The 19,155-nt window shown below is 34.6% G+C and overlaps 1 protein-coding gene and 1 long non-coding RNA gene across 17 annotated transcripts in view; one reads left to right on the forward strand and one right to left on the reverse strand.

Moving 5' to 3' along the window:
• Positions 1 to 19,155, forward strand: part of FAM135A (family with sequence similarity 135 member A) — a 102,554-nt gene that overhangs the window by 62,250 nt on the left and 21,149 nt on the right. For 6 of the 16 annotated variants that reach the window (XM_019663984.1, XM_019663987.1, XM_019663990.1 and 3 more), the window contains 4 exons: positions 1,306 to 1,461; positions 14,630 to 14,703; positions 16,276 to 16,430; positions 16,651 to 19,012. In XM_019663984.1, coding sequence (XP_019519529.1) covers positions 1,306 to 1,461; positions 14,630 to 14,703; positions 16,276 to 16,430; positions 16,651 to 19,012 — 2,747 coding nt within the window. The remainder of the gene's footprint in view (positions 1 to 1,305; positions 1,462 to 14,629; positions 14,704 to 16,275; positions 16,431 to 16,650; positions 19,013 to 19,155) is intronic. The other 10 variants (XM_019663995.1, XM_019663998.1, XM_019663994.1 and 7 more) reach the window with 4 other exon arrangements.
• LOC109394166 (uncharacterized) overlaps positions 17,309 to 19,155 on the reverse strand; it is a 28,116-nt gene continuing 26,269 nt past the window's right edge. Inside the window, exon 3 of the long non-coding RNA XR_002126399.1 lies at positions 17,309 to 17,388. This is a non-coding gene — a long non-coding RNA (uncharacterized LOC109394166). The remainder of the gene's footprint in view (positions 17,389 to 19,155) is intronic.

The following is a 19,155-nucleotide window of genomic DNA, read 5'->3' on the forward strand; positions in this document are numbered from 1 at the left end:
GAAAAGCAACATTTTGGTGGTTTGGGGGGTTTGTTTTTAGAAAGAAAAAGTGGAAATATAATTAGTACAGTTTATGACAAGTTGAACTTGAGCAACTTGCTTTTCATGTCCAAGTACAGTCGGTCATTCAGTAGGTAATGAGTCTAGAAGTCAGGAAAGGTGTGATCCAGAGATACAAATTTAGCCATCCTTAGTACATAGATGATAATTGAAACTATGGGAGTGACTTTCAACTTCAACCTGTATTGACTACGTCTACCTTCTTTATGATAGGGAAATGAAATCAGTATTTATCTGTATATTGAAGGTAGATTTCTTGGTGTTACTAGCAATTGAAGACAAATTTTTGCAGCAAGATATCTGCCTGAAAACTTACTGCTGCTTCAATGAATTAAAGAAAATCTTGCTCATAATAAAAAAGCTTTTTCAAAAGAAAAGCAGTCATTCTGATTTATAATCTCTTATTATTTTTGTTCAGAAATTCTTATTTTATCATTCAAAAATTCCTTTTAAAAGATTCTGTTTTCCATAGTACAGTTCAGTACTCTTAACTTTTATTATCAGTTTAGGTGAATATTTAAATAAATGGGATAATTTAATACCACTATTAGAACACTTGTAAGAGCATATTATAATTATTTACCCACTTTTCTTTCTTCACTACATTGTGAGCTTCTCATATTAATCTTTGTATCTGTAGAATGAAGACCCAAGGATTGAAAATGTGCTCAATAAATAGTGAATGAATGAATTGTTAGAAAAGAGAAAGAAAGAAGTGTTTGACAACTCTGTTAAAGAATTACCACAAGCAAAATAGAACCTAGGAACATAGGCATGAGGGAAAAACAGTACTTTAGAAAGTACCCCAGTCCTTTCTTAAAGGAATTACAGATCCTTTAAGTACATACTTAACTGATTGGAGAAAAAGTCTTTTTTAAGATTTTATTATCTTTCAAAAATATTATAGCTTTCATCATGATTTGTACATTCTGTTTAAAGTTCCCAGTATTTTAGTGTTTGGAGTTGATCATGCTCTGTAGAATCCTGTTTTGTAATTTTGGACTATGTTTGACATTATTGCAGTTACAGGATATCTCAGATAATGAAATAATTGGTTAGGTTGTTGGGAATTGCTACAGTAGCTATCAAATAGAAAAAAGCCATTGGTCAGTTGGTCTCTCTGCGCACGTGCATGCACATGTTTCCTTTTAAAGCTTATAATTTGCCTTTGAGTATTCTCAATAATATATTAGATACGTTATGGTAAATCTCAGAAGAGTGAAGATCTTTTTCTTGTCATTTCAGAAAATAGAAAATCCTGATGAACTGGCAGAACTTATAAATATGAATCTTGCACAACTGTGCTCACTTCTAATGGCTTTATGGGGACAATTTCTGGAAGTTATAACACTACATGAAGAACTGAGACTACTATTAGCACAACAGCACCATACGTTGAGGGTAAGTTAAAGAAAAGTGACGTTAGAGCATTTTAATGAGTATTATCATTTACCATTAGAAATTTCTTATGAATAAAAAGCGTGATTTTTACCTAAAGTTCAATTTCTAAAGTTAATAGAACAGTACAGTTGAGCACATGACATGTCTTCTTTACAACCCCTGCTGGTAAGAAAACCCACATTAGATATACATAAAATGGGAAAATATATGATACAGGATAGCCCCTGGAACCCAAGAACAGGAATTATAGCCAGGCCTCACTAGAAATAGAAATCAGGAACTAGAAAGCCATCTCAAACTAATATAGAATATCTCTCTAATTTTTCCTCTTTTCCCCTCCCCCTTCCCTTCTTTCACTTCATTGAGGAACATGTATTGGGTCGTCAGGAAAGTCATGATGCATTTTTGGATTGAAAAACAGAAAAATATGTCATGACTTTGCTGACGACCCAATATTATGAATTTGGCAGGGTCGGAAGAGTAGTCTAGACATACATGTTTGCTGTAAGTCTATCATGCATTTTATGCAGAAATTTTTGTACAATTTTGTATAGCATGTCAAGAGGCTGTGAGATACTAAACCTTTGATAGCCTTTCCAGTCTCACCACTTTATATATCCTGTTTGAACACTAATTTTCCTGAACTACTAGTAGTTCCTCAAAAACATCATGTTTATTTTCTTTTTCCTTTTTTTCTTAATTATAAAACATAACATATAATCAAAATCAGAAAAGTGCATAAAACATGCACATTTTAACAAATAATTTAAAACACATACCCTTTTAACTGTCACCCAGATCAAGAAATAGAAAATTGTCAACACCACAAAAGTACTCAATATGGTTTTCCGATTTCTATTCCCTCCCTGACATTTAGAAGTAATCATTGACCTGTCTTTTGTGATGATGAGTTCCTTCCTTTTTCAGTTTTACCACCTATGTATGCACACTAAATAACAGAAGTTGTTTCAGCCTCTTATGTTATTCAGTCTGTTTTTGAATTCTATATAAATGAAATCATATAGTATGTGTTCTTTTGTATCTTGTTTTTTTTTCCACTCAAGATTCTGTTTGTGAGATTAATTTATGTTTTTGTCAGTAGCTTTATTTTGTTCATTTCATTGCTATGTTGTATTACATTTGAATATACCCACAATTTGTTTATCCATTCTACAGTTGATGGACATTTTGATTACTTCTATCTTGTAGTTCTTACAAACCAAGCTATGAACATTATTGTACATATTTCCTGGCATATCAGTTTCTCTGAAGTATTTACCTGCAAGAGAAATTGCTGTGTCAGAGAATATTCATAACTTCAATTTTACTAACGAATGATACACTGTTTTCCAGAGTGGTGCTAATTTTCACTCCCACCAGCACTGTGTGAAAGCTCTTGTTACTCTACATATTCCCCAACTCTTAATATTGGCAGACTTTAAATTTTGACAATCTGATGGATGTAAATTGGTGTATCATTATGGTTTTAATATGCATTTCTCTCATAGCGTGATGTAGTTGAGCACCATTTTGTGTGATTATTGGCTATGTACTTGTAGATTTCCTCTTTGTGATGTTCCTTTTCAAGTTATTTGCCCATTTTACTATAGGATTATCTTTCTTTTTCTTCTTGATTTGCAGTAGTTTTCTGTGTATTGTAAATATTGGCCCTTTGTTATGTTTTATAAACAAATCTCTCATTTCATGGTTTGTTTTTTTCAATGTCTTTATGCTGTCTTTTGATTAACTGGAGGTTTTAATTTTAGTGTAGATGGAATAGAAGAGAAAGGCCAGATACAGACATGTTCATATTTGGACAGAATACAGAGGGTGCCAAAAAAATGTATACACATATTAAGAAAGGAAAAAACTATTAATTGTAATACTCAATATATACTGATAACAAAAGATGAATACAAGTCACATTTGACTTCTGCATTTAGAAAAGTTGCTCCAAGTGGTTACCATTAGCATCCAGACACTTCTTTACAGTGAACTACTGATTGAGCAACGTTAACCAAAGTGTCCACTTGTATATATTATTTTGGCACCTGTGGAATATGTAGATTGACAAGTTAAAGATGAGATTTTCAATGAGTGATGCTGGCACAATTGGGTATCCATGTGGAAAAAATATATATATATATATGATATAAAATTCAATTCCAGGTACATTGGAGACAGTTGTGAAATACAAAATCATAAAGCATCTAAAATGTTGTAGATAATTTACAGAAGCGTATATAATACTCCCATGTACTCTTTATCAGAATCACAAGTCACCATTATGGCACACTTACATTACCATTCCTTCTTTTTGTGGATAGGTACATATATATACATACATACATTTTTTTTTTTCCTGGACCATTTCATAGTTATAGACATCATGTTCATTTATCCCTAAATACTTCAGGTTATATTGACTAAGAGCAAAGATATCATAGTGCAGTGAGCAACTTTAGGAAATTTAATATTGATACAGTATTGCTGTATCATGTACAATCCATTTTAAAATTTTATCAATTGTCTTAGTAGTGTCCTGTTTGATTACCTTTTCCAGGATTAAATTCAGGATCACATATTGCATTCAGTTGTCATATTTCTTTAAGCTCTTTTTAGACTTATTTAATCTGGAATAGTTTCTTATATTTTCTTTGTCTTTCATGACATTGAATTTTTTGAAGAGTTTTGGCCAGTAGTAGTGTAGACCATTCAACTTGACTTTGTATTATGTTTCTTTGTGATTAGATTCAGGTGAGAAAATATTAGTGGGAAATCTATATTTTATTTCTTTTTCAATCAGTTTTAGTAAGTTATATTTTTCTAGAAGTTTGTTTTGTCTAAATTTATTAATGGATGGCAATAAATAATTCATAATATCCTTGAATTATCTTTTTAACATCTGTAGTATCAGTAATATTTTCCCGTTTCATTCCTGATATTAGTTATTTGTGCCTTCACTCTTTTTTTCTTGATCAGTCCCACCAGAACTTTGTCATTTTATTAGTTTTGTTTTTTTTTCAAAGAACCAACTTTTGATGTTAATTCTCTCTTGTATGTTTTGTTTTTGTTTCATTAGGTTTGTTCTTGACTTTAGTATTTCCTATTTCTATGGTTTATTTTGCTGTCTTTATAAATTTCTATAAGTAGATGTTTAGCTTATTAATTTTAGCATTTCTTATTTTATATGCTTTTAAGTTAATAAGTGTCCCAGTATTGCTTTAGCTGCATTTCACAAGTTTTGATATGTATTTTTATATTCTTCAGTTCTCAATATTTTCTAATTCTTTTGAGCAATTTATTCTTTGATTCAAGGTTATTTACAAAAATTTTTTTTCCCTTTAGCATATATAATGGTTTATTAAAGTAACAAATCTATTTTTTTATTTTCTGTATATAAACAGAAGCAATATATTAGTCAATGAGAGGACACCATAGAAACTACTTTATACACATGACTGCAAAATGGGGGAAATTGCAACCTACGATAACAATTTGTTTGGGAATCTAACATCTATTGCATTAAAATCTTTGACTTCATGTAATGCATACAAATAAAACTATTAAGTCTACATTGGATATGTTGTCTCCAATTTAGCTATTTTCCCATGCTCATAAGTCCAGCAAACTGAGTGCCTACCCATATTCAGCCTTCTAAAATAAAGGACCAGAGAGAGTTCTTGACCATAAGTTACCATGTTTTGTATCAAGTGCCCCTGCAATCCTGAATTAGAGATTGGCACTTAGCCCAAAGCCAGTTATCTATAGCATGGACATGAGGAAGACTAGTAGTTTTTGAGGCAGCCTGCTGCATAAACAGCCAATCTGGGGCATTTTCTATTAGAAGACTGACTTGTCTAACATGTTCAGATCATTTCACTTGAGTAATTTAAACATGGAGCACACAAGAAGAGACACCATTAGGTAAGCAGTGGCAGAAATCAAGAAAGAAATTGTCATAGGCAAAAGCCATGAGACAGTAGAAGCCATGAGTAAACCAGTTATAGGTAGGGATGAAAGTAAAAAGGGTTAAAAGCAAAGCAGAGAGAGTCAGAGGTAAAGAATGGAAGAATGACCAGAAAAGGGAACAACAAATGCTTGTTTCTGAAACAATAGCTACTAGAATGATATTAGGCTATTAGTCTATTTATTATTTCCTAATGGCAATAACAGCATACCAACGTCACAAGAACTGGCTGTTTGGTTACAGAGTCAGTTCCCTGGATGTCCTTACTTTGCTATGTATGTATCCTTATAAAAATCCCACAAAGCCTGAGGTAACCTGCTAACTAAAAACCTTTCATATCCAGGAGTATGTTTGTTTATTTCCAAATATATGAATTTTCTAGTTGTCTTTTGGTATTGATATCTAGCTTATCTTCATTGTGACTAGGACACACTGTGTGATTTCAGTACTTTAATATTCTTTGAGGCTTGCTTTACTTATAGTAGGAATGAATATTCTTCTGCATATAGTAGGAAAGCATATTCTGAGTTAAGTGTTCTGAATATGTCTGCTAGATTAAGTTTATAAATCATTTTGTTCAAATTTTTCATATTTTTAATGATTTTATGGCTGCTAGTACTTTCAACTACCAAAAAAAATGTGTTAAAATCTTCCACTATGATAATGAATTTGTTCCTATTTGCTGTTACCAGATAGTAAGTGACAGAGACAGGGTACAAACCCAGGCAGTATGGCTCAATAGTTAGTTCTTTACCACTTGATATTTTACCTCTCAAAATAGAGATAGTAAGGATCTGCAGTAACTTTATAGCATAATGTTTTATGGGGCTGGTGTTCTGGGTGGAATAAGAACAAGAAGGTAAATTTCAATAGTCAGAAAAGCAGCTGGTGAACAGAATTTTGATAAAAAGGAGCAAAGAAAGGAGGCCAACACAAAAATTAGGTTTATGGAAAACCAAAATGCCGAAGATAAAAAATTTTAACTAGAGCTTTCCTTTTCTCACCCCGTTTCAGATAAGATAGGGCCTATTTAATTCCTAAAAGAATCCAGGAGGGGTAATTAGGACAATATGAGAAAGTGCCCTAGTGTTCCTTAACCAGGGATAATAAACCTGCCCTATCTTGCTCTGTATCAGAAAAACTGTAGAAATGGTGGCATATTATGTCCCTTGGTTCCCGTTTATGTAATTCAACAGGAACTTTGTTCATAAAGTATGTCAGTATTCTGAGAATACATTACTAAGCCTACAAAAACTAAAGCAGTCTAAGGGTCATTTATTGTTTGTACAGAGACAGACTGAGCTATAGTAATGTCTGCAGGCTGTCTGATAATGTATATAGAAGCAGCAAAATTGAGCTAAGTCATAGAAGTGGATCTATGGTATGGAACCGCTCCTTGTTGAAGTAAAAGCAAATATTGAAGCAAAGAGTTAGACTATAAAGAGGAAATATAAATCTATACTTGAAAAGAACAATTTAATGGGTTAGTTCAATATTGGTTCAACCATGTTATTTGATGTCAAGATTCAGAAAAGGCAGATTTTCAGATTCTTGGAAAATTAAGTTATCCAAAATTGTTGAGTTCTATAGTCACGTGCCATGCACAGTCACGTTAGAGCATGGAGACTATTGCATGTGAATGGTTCCCAGTGCCCCATACTAATTAAAAAGATAAAAGAATAATGTCATCATAGTGGCATAAGATGTTCCTGATTTTTGTCCCACCACCACAACAAAAATTTGGCATATAGCCATAAACAGAAGTGACTGCATGGGGGCTGTGGGATCCAGCACCAAAAATCAGGAGACCCAGGAGGAGTCTCACCACTTGTGCATCAGGTGATAGGCACACAGACCTCAGTCCTGGCTATGGATCCTACAGTGGCCTAGTAACTGGCTCCAGCTGCTCTTGGTTCCCGTCTGGAAGCCCTGGAGAACACTGACTAAGACAATCATCTATGCTCAAGAAAGCCTTTGTGGAAGTCCAGGTTTCCAGAGGAGAAGTTCCAGCACTCCGCTGGAACCAAAAAAAAAAAATACAAATTTGGACACATTGGAGTTCCAGCAAGAGAAACAACTTGTGTTTACTCTCACTGCCCCTCACTCAAGGTGGCACCGCTTAGGTCCAAGAGAGCCCTTCTTGGCCTGTGATTTCTCCTACAGGGGAAAAGAAGAGCTGATGAGTGAGCACCCAGCTTCCACAGCTGTGCAGGACATTGCCAAAGAGACTCATCTCTCTCACCCCATCCAGAGTACTAAATCGGGAGCTCCATGACTAGGGATGGGAAGAGATTGGGAGACCAGCAAATGGGACTCTCAAAGGCATTAAGGGATGTACTCACTACGTCACAGATGCCATCAAGATGTCTGCCCATGAGCTGTTGGAAAAGCCTCACCCGCACATACCCCCAACTGGCCGTGAGTACCTCCATCATTTCACATGCCTCACCCACACATCCCCCACTCATCAGGGGGCTCCCTGTGTGCATTACCAAAGGCAGCAGTGAAAGCAAGCTTTGGCAGACCTGTATCTGCAGGCCAGGGAAAGACTACAAACTTGAGCTGTAACACCACCTTTAGGAAGCAAAAGATAGGCTGTCAGCACTTGGTCTGGTAGTATATTACCAGATGGAGAAAAGGAATACAAGCATAAGAATTTTACCATAAGAGTAAGCAAAAAGTGTAAATCAGGTATATCCATAGGTCTAAGAAAGCCTCAGAATCTCTGGCAGGGCTGAAGGAAGGTATTTCTGCCCCAAAGAGAGTTAGTAAATACTGGAGGAGGAGACTCCATCTTCGAATGTGAAGATAGCAACACAGAACTCAAAAGATCATAAAAAAGTCAAGGAAACAACATCACGAAAGGATCACAATAATCTTCTAGTAACCGGACCCAAAGACATGGAGATCTATGATTTGCCCCATAAAGAACTGAGAATAGCTATTGTAGGGAAGCTCAGTGAGCTACAAGAAAACATGGAAAGATAATTCTACAAAATCAGGAAAGCAATACACAAAATGAAAAATTTAATAGAAATAGAGATAGTAATTATAAAAAGAAGCAAGCAAATTCTGGTGCTGAAGAATTCAGTGAATGAAATGATAAATACAATCGGAGAACATTCACAGCAGAATGGACCAAACAGAAAAAGAATCTGTGTGATGAAGGATAGGAACTTTGAAATTATCTACTCAGAGGAGTAGATAGAAATGAAAAAGATAAAATGAAAAAGAGTGAAGAAAAGCTTCCTGATCTATAGAATACCATCAAAAGAAACAATCTGCAAATTATTGGAGTTCCAGAAGGAGAAGAGGGGGAAACGGGGTCAAAAAGCTTATTTACAGTAATAATTACCGAGAACTTCCCAAATATGGGAAGTGACCTGGATATCCAAGTACATAAGTTCATAGGTCCCCAAACCAATTAAACCTCAAGATATCCTCTCCAAGTCACATTGCAATAAAACTATCAAAAATAAAACACAAGGCGAGAATCTTAAAATCAGCATGAAAAAATAAGATTGTAACCTACCAGGGAACCCCCATAAGGCTGTATCAGTGGATTTATTAGCAGAAAGCTTACAAACCAGGAGAGTGGAATAATAATATATTCAAAGTGTTGAAAGTAAAAAGCCACCAACCAAGAGTATTCTATCTGATAGTTATCCTTCAGGATTGAAGGAGAAATATACACTTTCCCAGATGAACAAAATTGTTGAGGTAATTAATCACCCTAGATCTTCATTACAAGAAATGCAGAAAACAATTCTCAAGCTGAAGTGAAAGGATGCTAATTATAACATGAAAATAACGCACCAGTAAAGGTAAGTATATAGTTAAATTCAGAATACTCGAATACAATAATATGGTGGTGTGTTAACTAACCCTATTATAAATGTTAAAGGACAAGAGTATTAAAAATAAATTTTAGCTATAATAATGTGTTAGTGGATACACAATATAAAAAGAGGTAAATTGTGACATTAAGAAGAGGAGAATCAAAGCATATCACTACAGAAAATCATCAATTCACAAAGGAAGGCAACAAGATAGGAAGAAAGGAACAAGGGAACTACAATAACAATAACATGGCATTAGTAAGTCCTTACATATCAGTAACCACTCTAAATGTAAGTGGATTGACTGCTCCAATCAAAAGTCATAGTGTGCTTGGATGGTTAAAAGACAAAATCACCTACATGCTCCCCATAAGAGACTCACTTTAGCTTTAAGGACACACACAGGCTCAAAGTGGACAAAGATATTCTATGCAAGTGGAAACCAACAGAGAACAGGGATAGCTATACTTATATCACAAAAAAAACACACGTTAAGTCAAAATAGTAACAGACGAAGGTTATTATATAAAGACAAAGGGATCAATTCATCAAGAAGATCTAACAATTTAAGTATACATGCACTGAACATGAGAGTACCTGAATATATTAAGCAAATACTAACAGATCTGAAGGGAAATAGAAAACAATACAGTAATAAAAGGGTCTTAAATATCCCACTTTCAATAATGGATAAATCATCTGGACACAAAAATCAATGAGGAAACATTGGATTGAACCACACTTTAGATCAAATAGACCTATCTTAAGACCATTCTATTCAACAGCAGGAGAATACACATTTTTCTCAGGCACACACAGAACTTTGTCCAGCCTAGATCATAAAATAAGTCAAAGTTCAAATCTTAGCAAATTTAAGAAAATTGAAATCATACTGAGTATCTTTTCCCACCACTATGGTATGAAAGTAGAAGTCAATTAACAGGAGGAAATCTGAAAAATTCACAAATACAAGGTCTGACAATTAGGTTTGTGAATTTGTTACAACAATGTTGCTAACCTTTTTTGATATCAGAGGGATTACCCATATGAATTCGTACCAACTGGGCAAACAGTTAACCAAGTTTACTATTTGGAAGTGCTGAAAAGACTGCGTGAAAAAGTTAGATGACCTGAACTTTTTGCCAACAATTCATGGCTCTTGCATCACAACAAAGCACCAGCTCACACGGCACTGTGAAGGAGTTTTTAGCCAGTAAACAAGTAAATCCTCCCTAATCACCTGATCTGGCCCCCAGTGCCTTCTTTCGGTACCTGAAGATAAAGGCAAATTGAAAGGAAGACATTTTGATGACATTCAAGACATCAAGGGTAATACGACGACAGCTCTGATGGCCATTCCAGAAAAAGAGTTCCAAAATTGCTTTGAAGGGTGGACTAGGCACTGGCGTGGGTGCATGGCTTCCCAAGGGGAGTTACTTCAAAGGTGACTGGAGTGATATTCAGCAATGAGGTATGTAGCATTTTTTCTAGGATGAGTTCATAAACCTGATTGTCAGACCTCAGATAAGAAAAAGAAATAAAAGTCATCCAAATCAGAAAGGAAGAAGTAATATAGTTTTTGGTTGAAAATGATACACATATGATTTATATATATAAGAATTCCTAAAGACTCAACCAAAAAACTGTAGGAATTAGTAAATTCAATAAAGTTGTAGGACATTCAAGTGAAGTTGTAGAATACAAAATCAACATACAAAAAATAGTTGTATTTTATATACTAACAATGAAATACCTGAAAAAGAAATAAAACAATATTCACAATAGCATCAAAAACAATAAAACACTTAGGAATAAATTTAATCAAGGAGCTGAACAATCTGTACACCGAAAAATACAAGACTTTGATGAAAGAAATTTGAAGATGACACACACAGATGGAGAAATATCCCGTGTTCATGCATCAGAATTAATATTAAAATGTCCATGGTACCTGAAGCTATTTATAGAATAAATTTTGATGTCTTTAATTAATATTGGCACATATACTTATATAAGGTGAGATTTTTTTTCCCTCTTAAAAAATTATCCTGCAAAAAAGAAAATTACTTCTTATTTAAGTTCTCACAAGCATTTTCATGTTACTGAGTGCTCTCTGAACTTTATTTTGAACACAAAATAAAGGCAAAAATCTATTGTCTTTAAGATAGCAGGAAATAAAGTCAAACAGGGTAATGTGAAACATGGGGACAAATGAAAGAAACTGTCTCCTTAAATGACTTTAAAGAGCATGCCAAAATAAAATGCTTAGGGAGTGCAGATACTAAAGCATTTATCTCTGAAAAATACTTAGCGAAGGCATATTAACTTGAAATACCTCAGTCAGTGATAGTGTTTTAGATGCTGTTTGAGGTTACCTAACAAAACCAATAAAAAAGGGGATCAGAGATATATACTCACATTTAGTCATTATTCCTGGGAATTGGACTTTACACTGACAAGTGTTGAATATCAATGTAAACCAACTTCGTAAAGATTCTCTAAAAACCAAAACAATAAGTTGTTATGTTATGGTGATCACAAATATACCCTTACCAAACTAATGAAAAAGAAAGCTTTGTGTTATACAAATGACTTGGGATAATATCTCCTGTGAAAGCATTATACATGGATTCAAGTGATTCTCAAATCACTTGACCTAAGTGAGGATGATGTTCATAGTTGAATGCAGTCTTCTTGAGAAATAAGATCCTGCAATAAGATCCAAATAAGATCATATAATCCTGGGGTTATATGATCTAGGAAACTTAGCAATTCATTTTCGTCCTTGATCAAAGTGAGACAGGCAAGTAGACCACCTCCCAGTGTCAGTGAAACACAACAGATGTTATAAACTACACAGCCAAGAGAAGGGCAAGAACACAAGAGGAGTAGAACATGGATGTAATTGTGCCAGCCTACCGGCTGTTAGAATATATTGTATTTATCTTCAAGTAACGAAGGTTTATTTTTATTTTATTGAGGTGAAGTTTAAATCCAGTGAAATGCACAAATTTTAAGTGTACAATCAAATGAGTTTTGACAAATCTGTTCACCCCTTTCACTTGCACTCCAGTCAATTCATAGGACATTTTCATTACTTCAGAAATTCCCACACCCCAGAAGCAGTCTCTTCTGATTTCTATCACCATATTTTAATGTTGTCTATATTTAAAGTCCATATAAATAGACTCATTAATACAATATGTACTCTTTCTGTGTCTGACTTGTTTCACTGAACATATATTTTTTTAGATTCACCCATGTTGTTGTATTTATCAGTAATTCCTTTTTGTTGCCGAGTAGTATTCCATTATATGGTATACCCGAGTTCATTTATCTTTTGTCCTATTGATGATTTTGTTTTCCTTTTTTCTGGCTACTATGAATAAAGACAATATAAACATTCTTATACAAATTTTTCCTGTGAACATGTTTTTATTTCTTTTCTTATTGATCTATTCAGTATCTTTATGTTAATGCCACACTTGTCGTTATATATATTATTCATATCCTAAGGTTGAATTTGTAAATTTATGTATGTATGTCTTTTATCCCAAATTAAGCTGCTATCATGTGGCAGTCATACTTTAGTTATGGCCACATAATGCAATTAATTGGTTTATTTATTATGCATTGCCACAGCACAAAAATTATGGCAGGAGTAAATTTAGAAAGAGAACTTTGTATGGATGCATAGAGGAAAGGAAAGATTTCCTTGTAAAGGGAGTCTTAATTCAGAAGGGCAGAGATAAGTTTTTGAGCACAGGATTTGGAATTTCTCAAATTTTTATTTGAACCCCAGGTTTATCACTTACTAGCTATGTTACCTTAGCCAGGTAATTAATTTCTTTGAGCCCATTTCCTCACTTATTAAATAAAGGTATATCAACTTCATAGAGTTTTTATATGGTATAAATCAAAGAATGGAAATAAAGTGCTTAGCATAGAGCCTGATAGGTAAGATGTTGTTAAGAAATGATAACTACTGTAGGAATTAGGGATGGTAGGGAGAGAAGGAAAAGCAACTAGCCAGTTTTGCAGGCCCAGCTGCACCTTCAGGAATCCATATGACTTAGGGCTGGCTGCATTTCTTCATACTTCATAGCCCTCAGGTAAAACAACTCTAATAGATAGATAGACAGGCGGGTATTTTCCCTCATCTTTTCCTTAGTGTTAGAGAGGAAGAAGAGGCAATTGGACAACATCTGAAAGTAGACACACAAGATGCATCCTTCTCATAGATGCCTTGTGCCTTCCTCTCCCTACCTCCCTCATTAATTTGTTCCTCTGAAGACCCATCAGCTTAGGGAAACAAGTTTAGTAAGTCAGAAATTCAACTGGTCAGATCTTGATAATGAGTAAAATATATCGTCAATTCATTGGATGTTTAAAACCAAAGAACCTTAAATCATATTTCCCTTTAGAAAAGAATCTTAGGTATAATTTCAAAATGTAAAATAATTTCTCCCTTCTCTCTGTGCCCTCAAACGAAACATCTTCTCCATCTCCTTACTGTTGCTTCATATTGCCCCAGTAGCTTACAAAGCCTTTCCTAGCATAATTAGAAATGAAAGGGCTTAAATACAAATATGATGGCAGAAATATTTAATTAGATTCGGCCAGTATTTATCAAGTACTTGCTTCTGTAACATAGCAAGATAAATGTTTTGGGGGATAACAAAAATCATCAAGATATAGTTCCTACTCTAAAGACATCACACATTGGGGAGAACACAATTCACTTATACAATTATTTTAGGGAAAAATATGGTGACTGCTATAATGACAATTACAACAGCTTATATGTATATACACTTTCCAGGTTTAAAACTGCTATCAAATAGTTTGTTTTTTTCTTGTTTGTTCTTCAAAATAACCTTATATGTAAAACAGGTATTAAGTAGATTTTGAAAATGAGTCATCCAAGGCTCAAAGGTGAAATGCCCAAAGTCGCAGTGCCAGCAAGTCAGTCAATTCAAATGGCATATACTCGGATGCCTGGCACATGGCATGGTGAAAGTACTAGCTGATTCTGTCATTTATCCCATGTGTTGGGTGCTATTCATGGGACTGGGGCTGTTGTGGTGAATAAGACAAACAGGTCCCTGTCTTCAAGAAAGATAAATGGTGGACCTATGATATAAACCTAAATTTCTCACTCTACATTCTGTTGTTTCTTTTATTTCATGCAGTACCAAAATATAGTGCACTGGCAATCTCCCTGACGAGGGAGATTGATTCTCACAGGGGTGGTTATGGAAGGCCTAATGGAGGGGGTTTATTTTCCCCACCATCCCATGCCTGATTGATGTTTTTCAAATATGCCATGTTTTTCATACGCCCTTTTGGAATTTTTCAGGTACGCAGATTTTCTGAGGCATTCTTTTGTTTTGAACATCCGAGAGATGCTGCCATTGCATACCAGGAACTTCAGTGAGTAGCATAAATCCAAAATTAAAATGATTTTATTTCCTTTTACATAAGATACCTATCTCAGAATTTATCAGTGACAGAATATACAATATTTAAAATGAAGAAAATAGGAGATTTTGCCATTCAGAAATTCCATTTAATCCAATTGGGTTTAATCTTATAAATTACTTCATGAAAGACCCATACCTTATGTAAAGAAGCATATTGCACTGTTAACCCCTCCCTCCGAATTAGATGTGCTATAACCTTGGAAGTCTCTTACAGCTCTGTCCCACCTTCTATTTGGCTATTTAGTAGTATCTTTATTTTCACACATCAGAATCTCTAACATTCATTATTATGTATTACAGATTTTCATAAGTAGTCTGACTGGCTTTGCCTTCTGTTATACAAATGATTTACAGTTAAAATACCCAGAATAGAAGCCTTCCATTTTTTCCTACTGAGTATATTTAGATCAGTTTTCTTTGACTTTAAAGAATAATTTGTGAGCTGGCCGAGTGGCTCAGTTGGCTAAAAGCTTGCTCAAGAGTTTGAGCTCTGAGCAACAGCGGTTCAATTCCCGGCCCGAGCTGAGCAGCCACTGAGCTGCCAACAGGTGGCAGGATGGCTCAGCTTAAAATAAATTTAAAAAATAATAATAATTTGAGAGCATTGTGCTGAGCAAAAGAAGTCAGACATAAAAGAATATATAACATGATTCTACTGGAACAGGCAGAACTAAGGTGAACAAATGCGGAATAGTGGTTGTCTTGTTGACTTGGGCTGGGAGTTCGACTGGAAAGACATGAGCGTACTCTCTTGAGTAGATGGAAATATTCTGTATTACGTATCCATTTGTCAAAATTGTACAGCTAAGATTTGTATATTTCAATACTTGTGAATTTACATAAAAAACAAACTATAAATAATAGAGTGTGGGGGTAGGTAGTGAGTGAAGGTATAGATAAAACAAGAAGGGCAAAATGTTAATGGTTGAAGCTGAGTGATGGGATTTATTATACTATTCTGTTTACTTTTATTTGTTTGAAATTTTCCATGAGAAAATGTTTTTTAAAAAACTCTTATACTAAAAAGTTATGCACTTTGTTTTTAATAGCTGTTAATTTAAATAGCTGTTAACACATTTTGATATGTGTTAAGTATGATACGTGTTAAGTATAGCAGTAGCCATGGAACACATTTTTTTCCCCAACACTATCATCAAATGATTAGTAGGCACTTGAGCTTTTGCTATTTCTCCTATATGCTATTCTCAGCAAATTAGGAAATTCAGACATTAAACATAGAAAACTCACTTTGAAGTAACTTTTAAAAGTATAGCAGAATATAATTGAAATTAAATAATTTATTCACAAACCATAATTTTATAAGCCACTAATTTATTGTCAGCAAACCATAATTTTCACCTTACCAGTTTTTATCTCTGACCAAAGAGCTCTTTCATAAGGAGGTTACATCTTGAGGAAGGGGCATAGGAATGATGAGGGGAATGGGAATGGGTAGAGTCTATAAGGTGGAATTGGGTGTAATTTTTAAAAATTACAGTCTGACTTAAGAAATATTTTTCAGTGCTCAGAGTCATCTACAGATGTGCACCGCTATCAAAAATACTTCCTTCTGCAGTTCTCTTCCACCCCTACCTATTGAATGTAGTGAATTAGATGGAGATCTCAATTCATTACCTATAATCTTTGAAGATAGGTATTTAGATTCAGTTATTGAAGGTAAGTATAATCTAACTAAAATATGTAAGCTGTGTGTGTAATTTTCAGTATATTCTTCCTAATATATATAAAACCATTCCCTAATGTGGGGACATTTTTCCCCTCCAGTTTATTTATTTTTGAGGATATTAGAAAGTTATAGTCAGAAAAAAAGTAGACTTAATCATATGAGTTCTCACGCCTTGTTTTAAACCTGAATCTTTTTTTCTTTGGATAAAAGACTTAGATGCACCCTGGATGGGAATTCAGAATCTTCAGAGATCAGAGTCCAGTAAAATGGATAAATGTGAGACTGAAGAAAGCTCTATAGCTGGACTTTCTAGCCCAGAGGTGAAAGCCAGACCTGCTGGTGCCTCCAATTTTTGGTATACGGAAGGTGAAAAGCAGCTCACCAAATCTCTAAAAGGAAAGAATGAAGAATCAAATAAATCCAAGGTTAAGGTCACTAAGCTCATGAAAACAATGAAACCTGAAAATACAAAAAAATTAATAAAACAGAACTCTAAAGATTCTGTGGTTTTGGTAGGCTACAAATGTTTGAAAAGTACAGCATCAAATGATCTCTTTAAAAGCTTTGAAGGCAATCCTTCACATAGTCAGAAAGAAGGTCTGGATCCCACAGTGTGTGGATATAATTGTGACCCAAAGACCTACGTCAGACAGACAAGTCAAAAGGAAGCTAGCTATTTGCCAGCTAATACAGAGAGAACTGAACAAAAGTCTCCAGATATTGAAAATATGCAACCAAACCTGTTTGATCCTTTGAACTCTGGCAGCCTAAATCTTTGTGCAAATTTGTCCATTTCAGGTAAACTTGGTATCTCCCAGGACGATAGTGAAATTACACAAGTGGAACACATTGTGGCCACCAGAAGTTCATCAGACGATTGCCATGATCATCAAACAATCCCATCTTCAGGCGTTAGAACAATTCAAGTAAAGCCCTGTAATAAAGATCCTTTCCGTGGAGAGAAAATAACTGTTAAAATAGGACCTTGGACAGAGCTTCAACAAGATGAAATACTTGTGGATAGTTTACAGCTACCCAACTTTGAGTCCTTAGAATCTAATGGTAAATCTAAATCTATAGAACTAACACTTGAAAAGGAAGCTTTGCAGGATGCAAAGTATCATTCTGTTGGAGAATCATTAGCTAAGTTAAGAAGTAATCAACCTACTTCTTCTACAAAAGAATACCATGTTGTAGTAAGTGGAGATACAATTAAGTTGCCAGATATTAATACCACATATGCCTCATCTAGATTTTCAGATTCAGGTGTTGAAAGTGAACCAAGTTCTTTTGCAACACATCCAAACCCTGATGTAGTGTATGAAACTGTGCAAGGGCCAAGTCCTTACAATAATGACAGATTATTTCCTCAGCTTTTGATGAAACCTGATTGTAATATAAAATTTTCGTTAGGAAGTCATTGTACTGAGAGTACAAGTGCTTTAAGTGAAATACAGTCATCTCTAACATCCATAAACTCGCTGCCTTCTGATGATGAACTGTCACCTGATGAAAATTCTAAGAAATCTCTTATACCTGAATGCCACCCAAGCAATAGCAAAACTAGATTATCAACTCTAGGAACAATTGATTTGCCAAAATGTGATGATGCTAAAAAATCAAGTATTGTTTTGCAACAGCAGAGTGTCATATTTTCAGGGCATTTGGACAATGAAGCTATAGCAATACATTCCTTAAATTCAAGCACTAAAGATCCTTTGCAATTTGTTTTTTCAGATGAAGATACTTCCGGTGATGTGAAAAGTAGTTGCAGCTCCAAATCTAACTTGGACACTATGTGTAAAGACTCCCAGAGTCCTGATAAATCTAATAACTTCGCAGGGACAGCAATTACATTAAATTCTCAACTTGTTTGTTTAGGCACCCCTTGTGTTTCGAGTTCCGTTTCTACTCATACAGAAGTTAGTGAAGATAGAACTGTGAAAAGAAAAAATAGTGATGCATTAGATCTCAAGCAAATAAATCCAGAAGTCCCTACAGTTAAAAATGAAACTCATCCAGGTATAAGTGATCCTTTTTCAGCCAGTCCTGATATGGTAAAACAAGGGCTTGTGGAAAATTATTTTGGCTCTCAAAGCAGTACGGATATTTCTGACACATATGCTATTAGCTACAGCAATTCAGTTAGCCCTCAGAAGGAAACTTCTGAAAAAGGAATTAGTAATCTTCAGCAGGAACAGGATAAAGAGGACGAGGAGGAAGAGCAGGATCAACAAATGGTTCAAAATGGGTATTATGAAGAAACAGATTATTCAGCTTTGGATGGAACAGTAAATGCTCACTGTACAAACAGAGATGCACTAGAAGAAGAAAGACTTCTAAAATCAGAAAACATAAACACTGACTTTCTGAGGGATGGTATAAATATGCCTACTGTCTGTACTTCTGGTTGTTTGTCCTTCCCAACTGCACCACGAGAGTCTCCTTGTAGTGTTAAGTATTCTACTAAAAGTAAATTTGATGCCATTACAAAGCAGCCAAGCAGCACTTCTTACAACTTCACTTCAGCAGTTTCCTGGTATGAAAATGCACCAAAACCTCAAATACAAGCGTAAGTAATGGAGCGCAATAGCATGCGCTACTAAATACATGTAAAGAAATTTATTTACTTATTCATTTGTTTCTCTGGTAACATATATTTCATGTACTCTGGTTTGTGATTCTTTGAGTAACTATCTAAAATGGAGAAAAGAA

Source organism: Hipposideros armiger, unplaced genomic scaffold (assembly GCF_001890085.2).
Source record: "Hipposideros armiger isolate ML-2016 unplaced genomic scaffold, ASM189008v1 scaffold_413, whole genome shotgun sequence".
In the NCBI taxonomy this organism is placed as follows: Eukaryota; Metazoa; Chordata; class Mammalia; order Chiroptera; family Hipposideridae; genus Hipposideros; species Hipposideros armiger.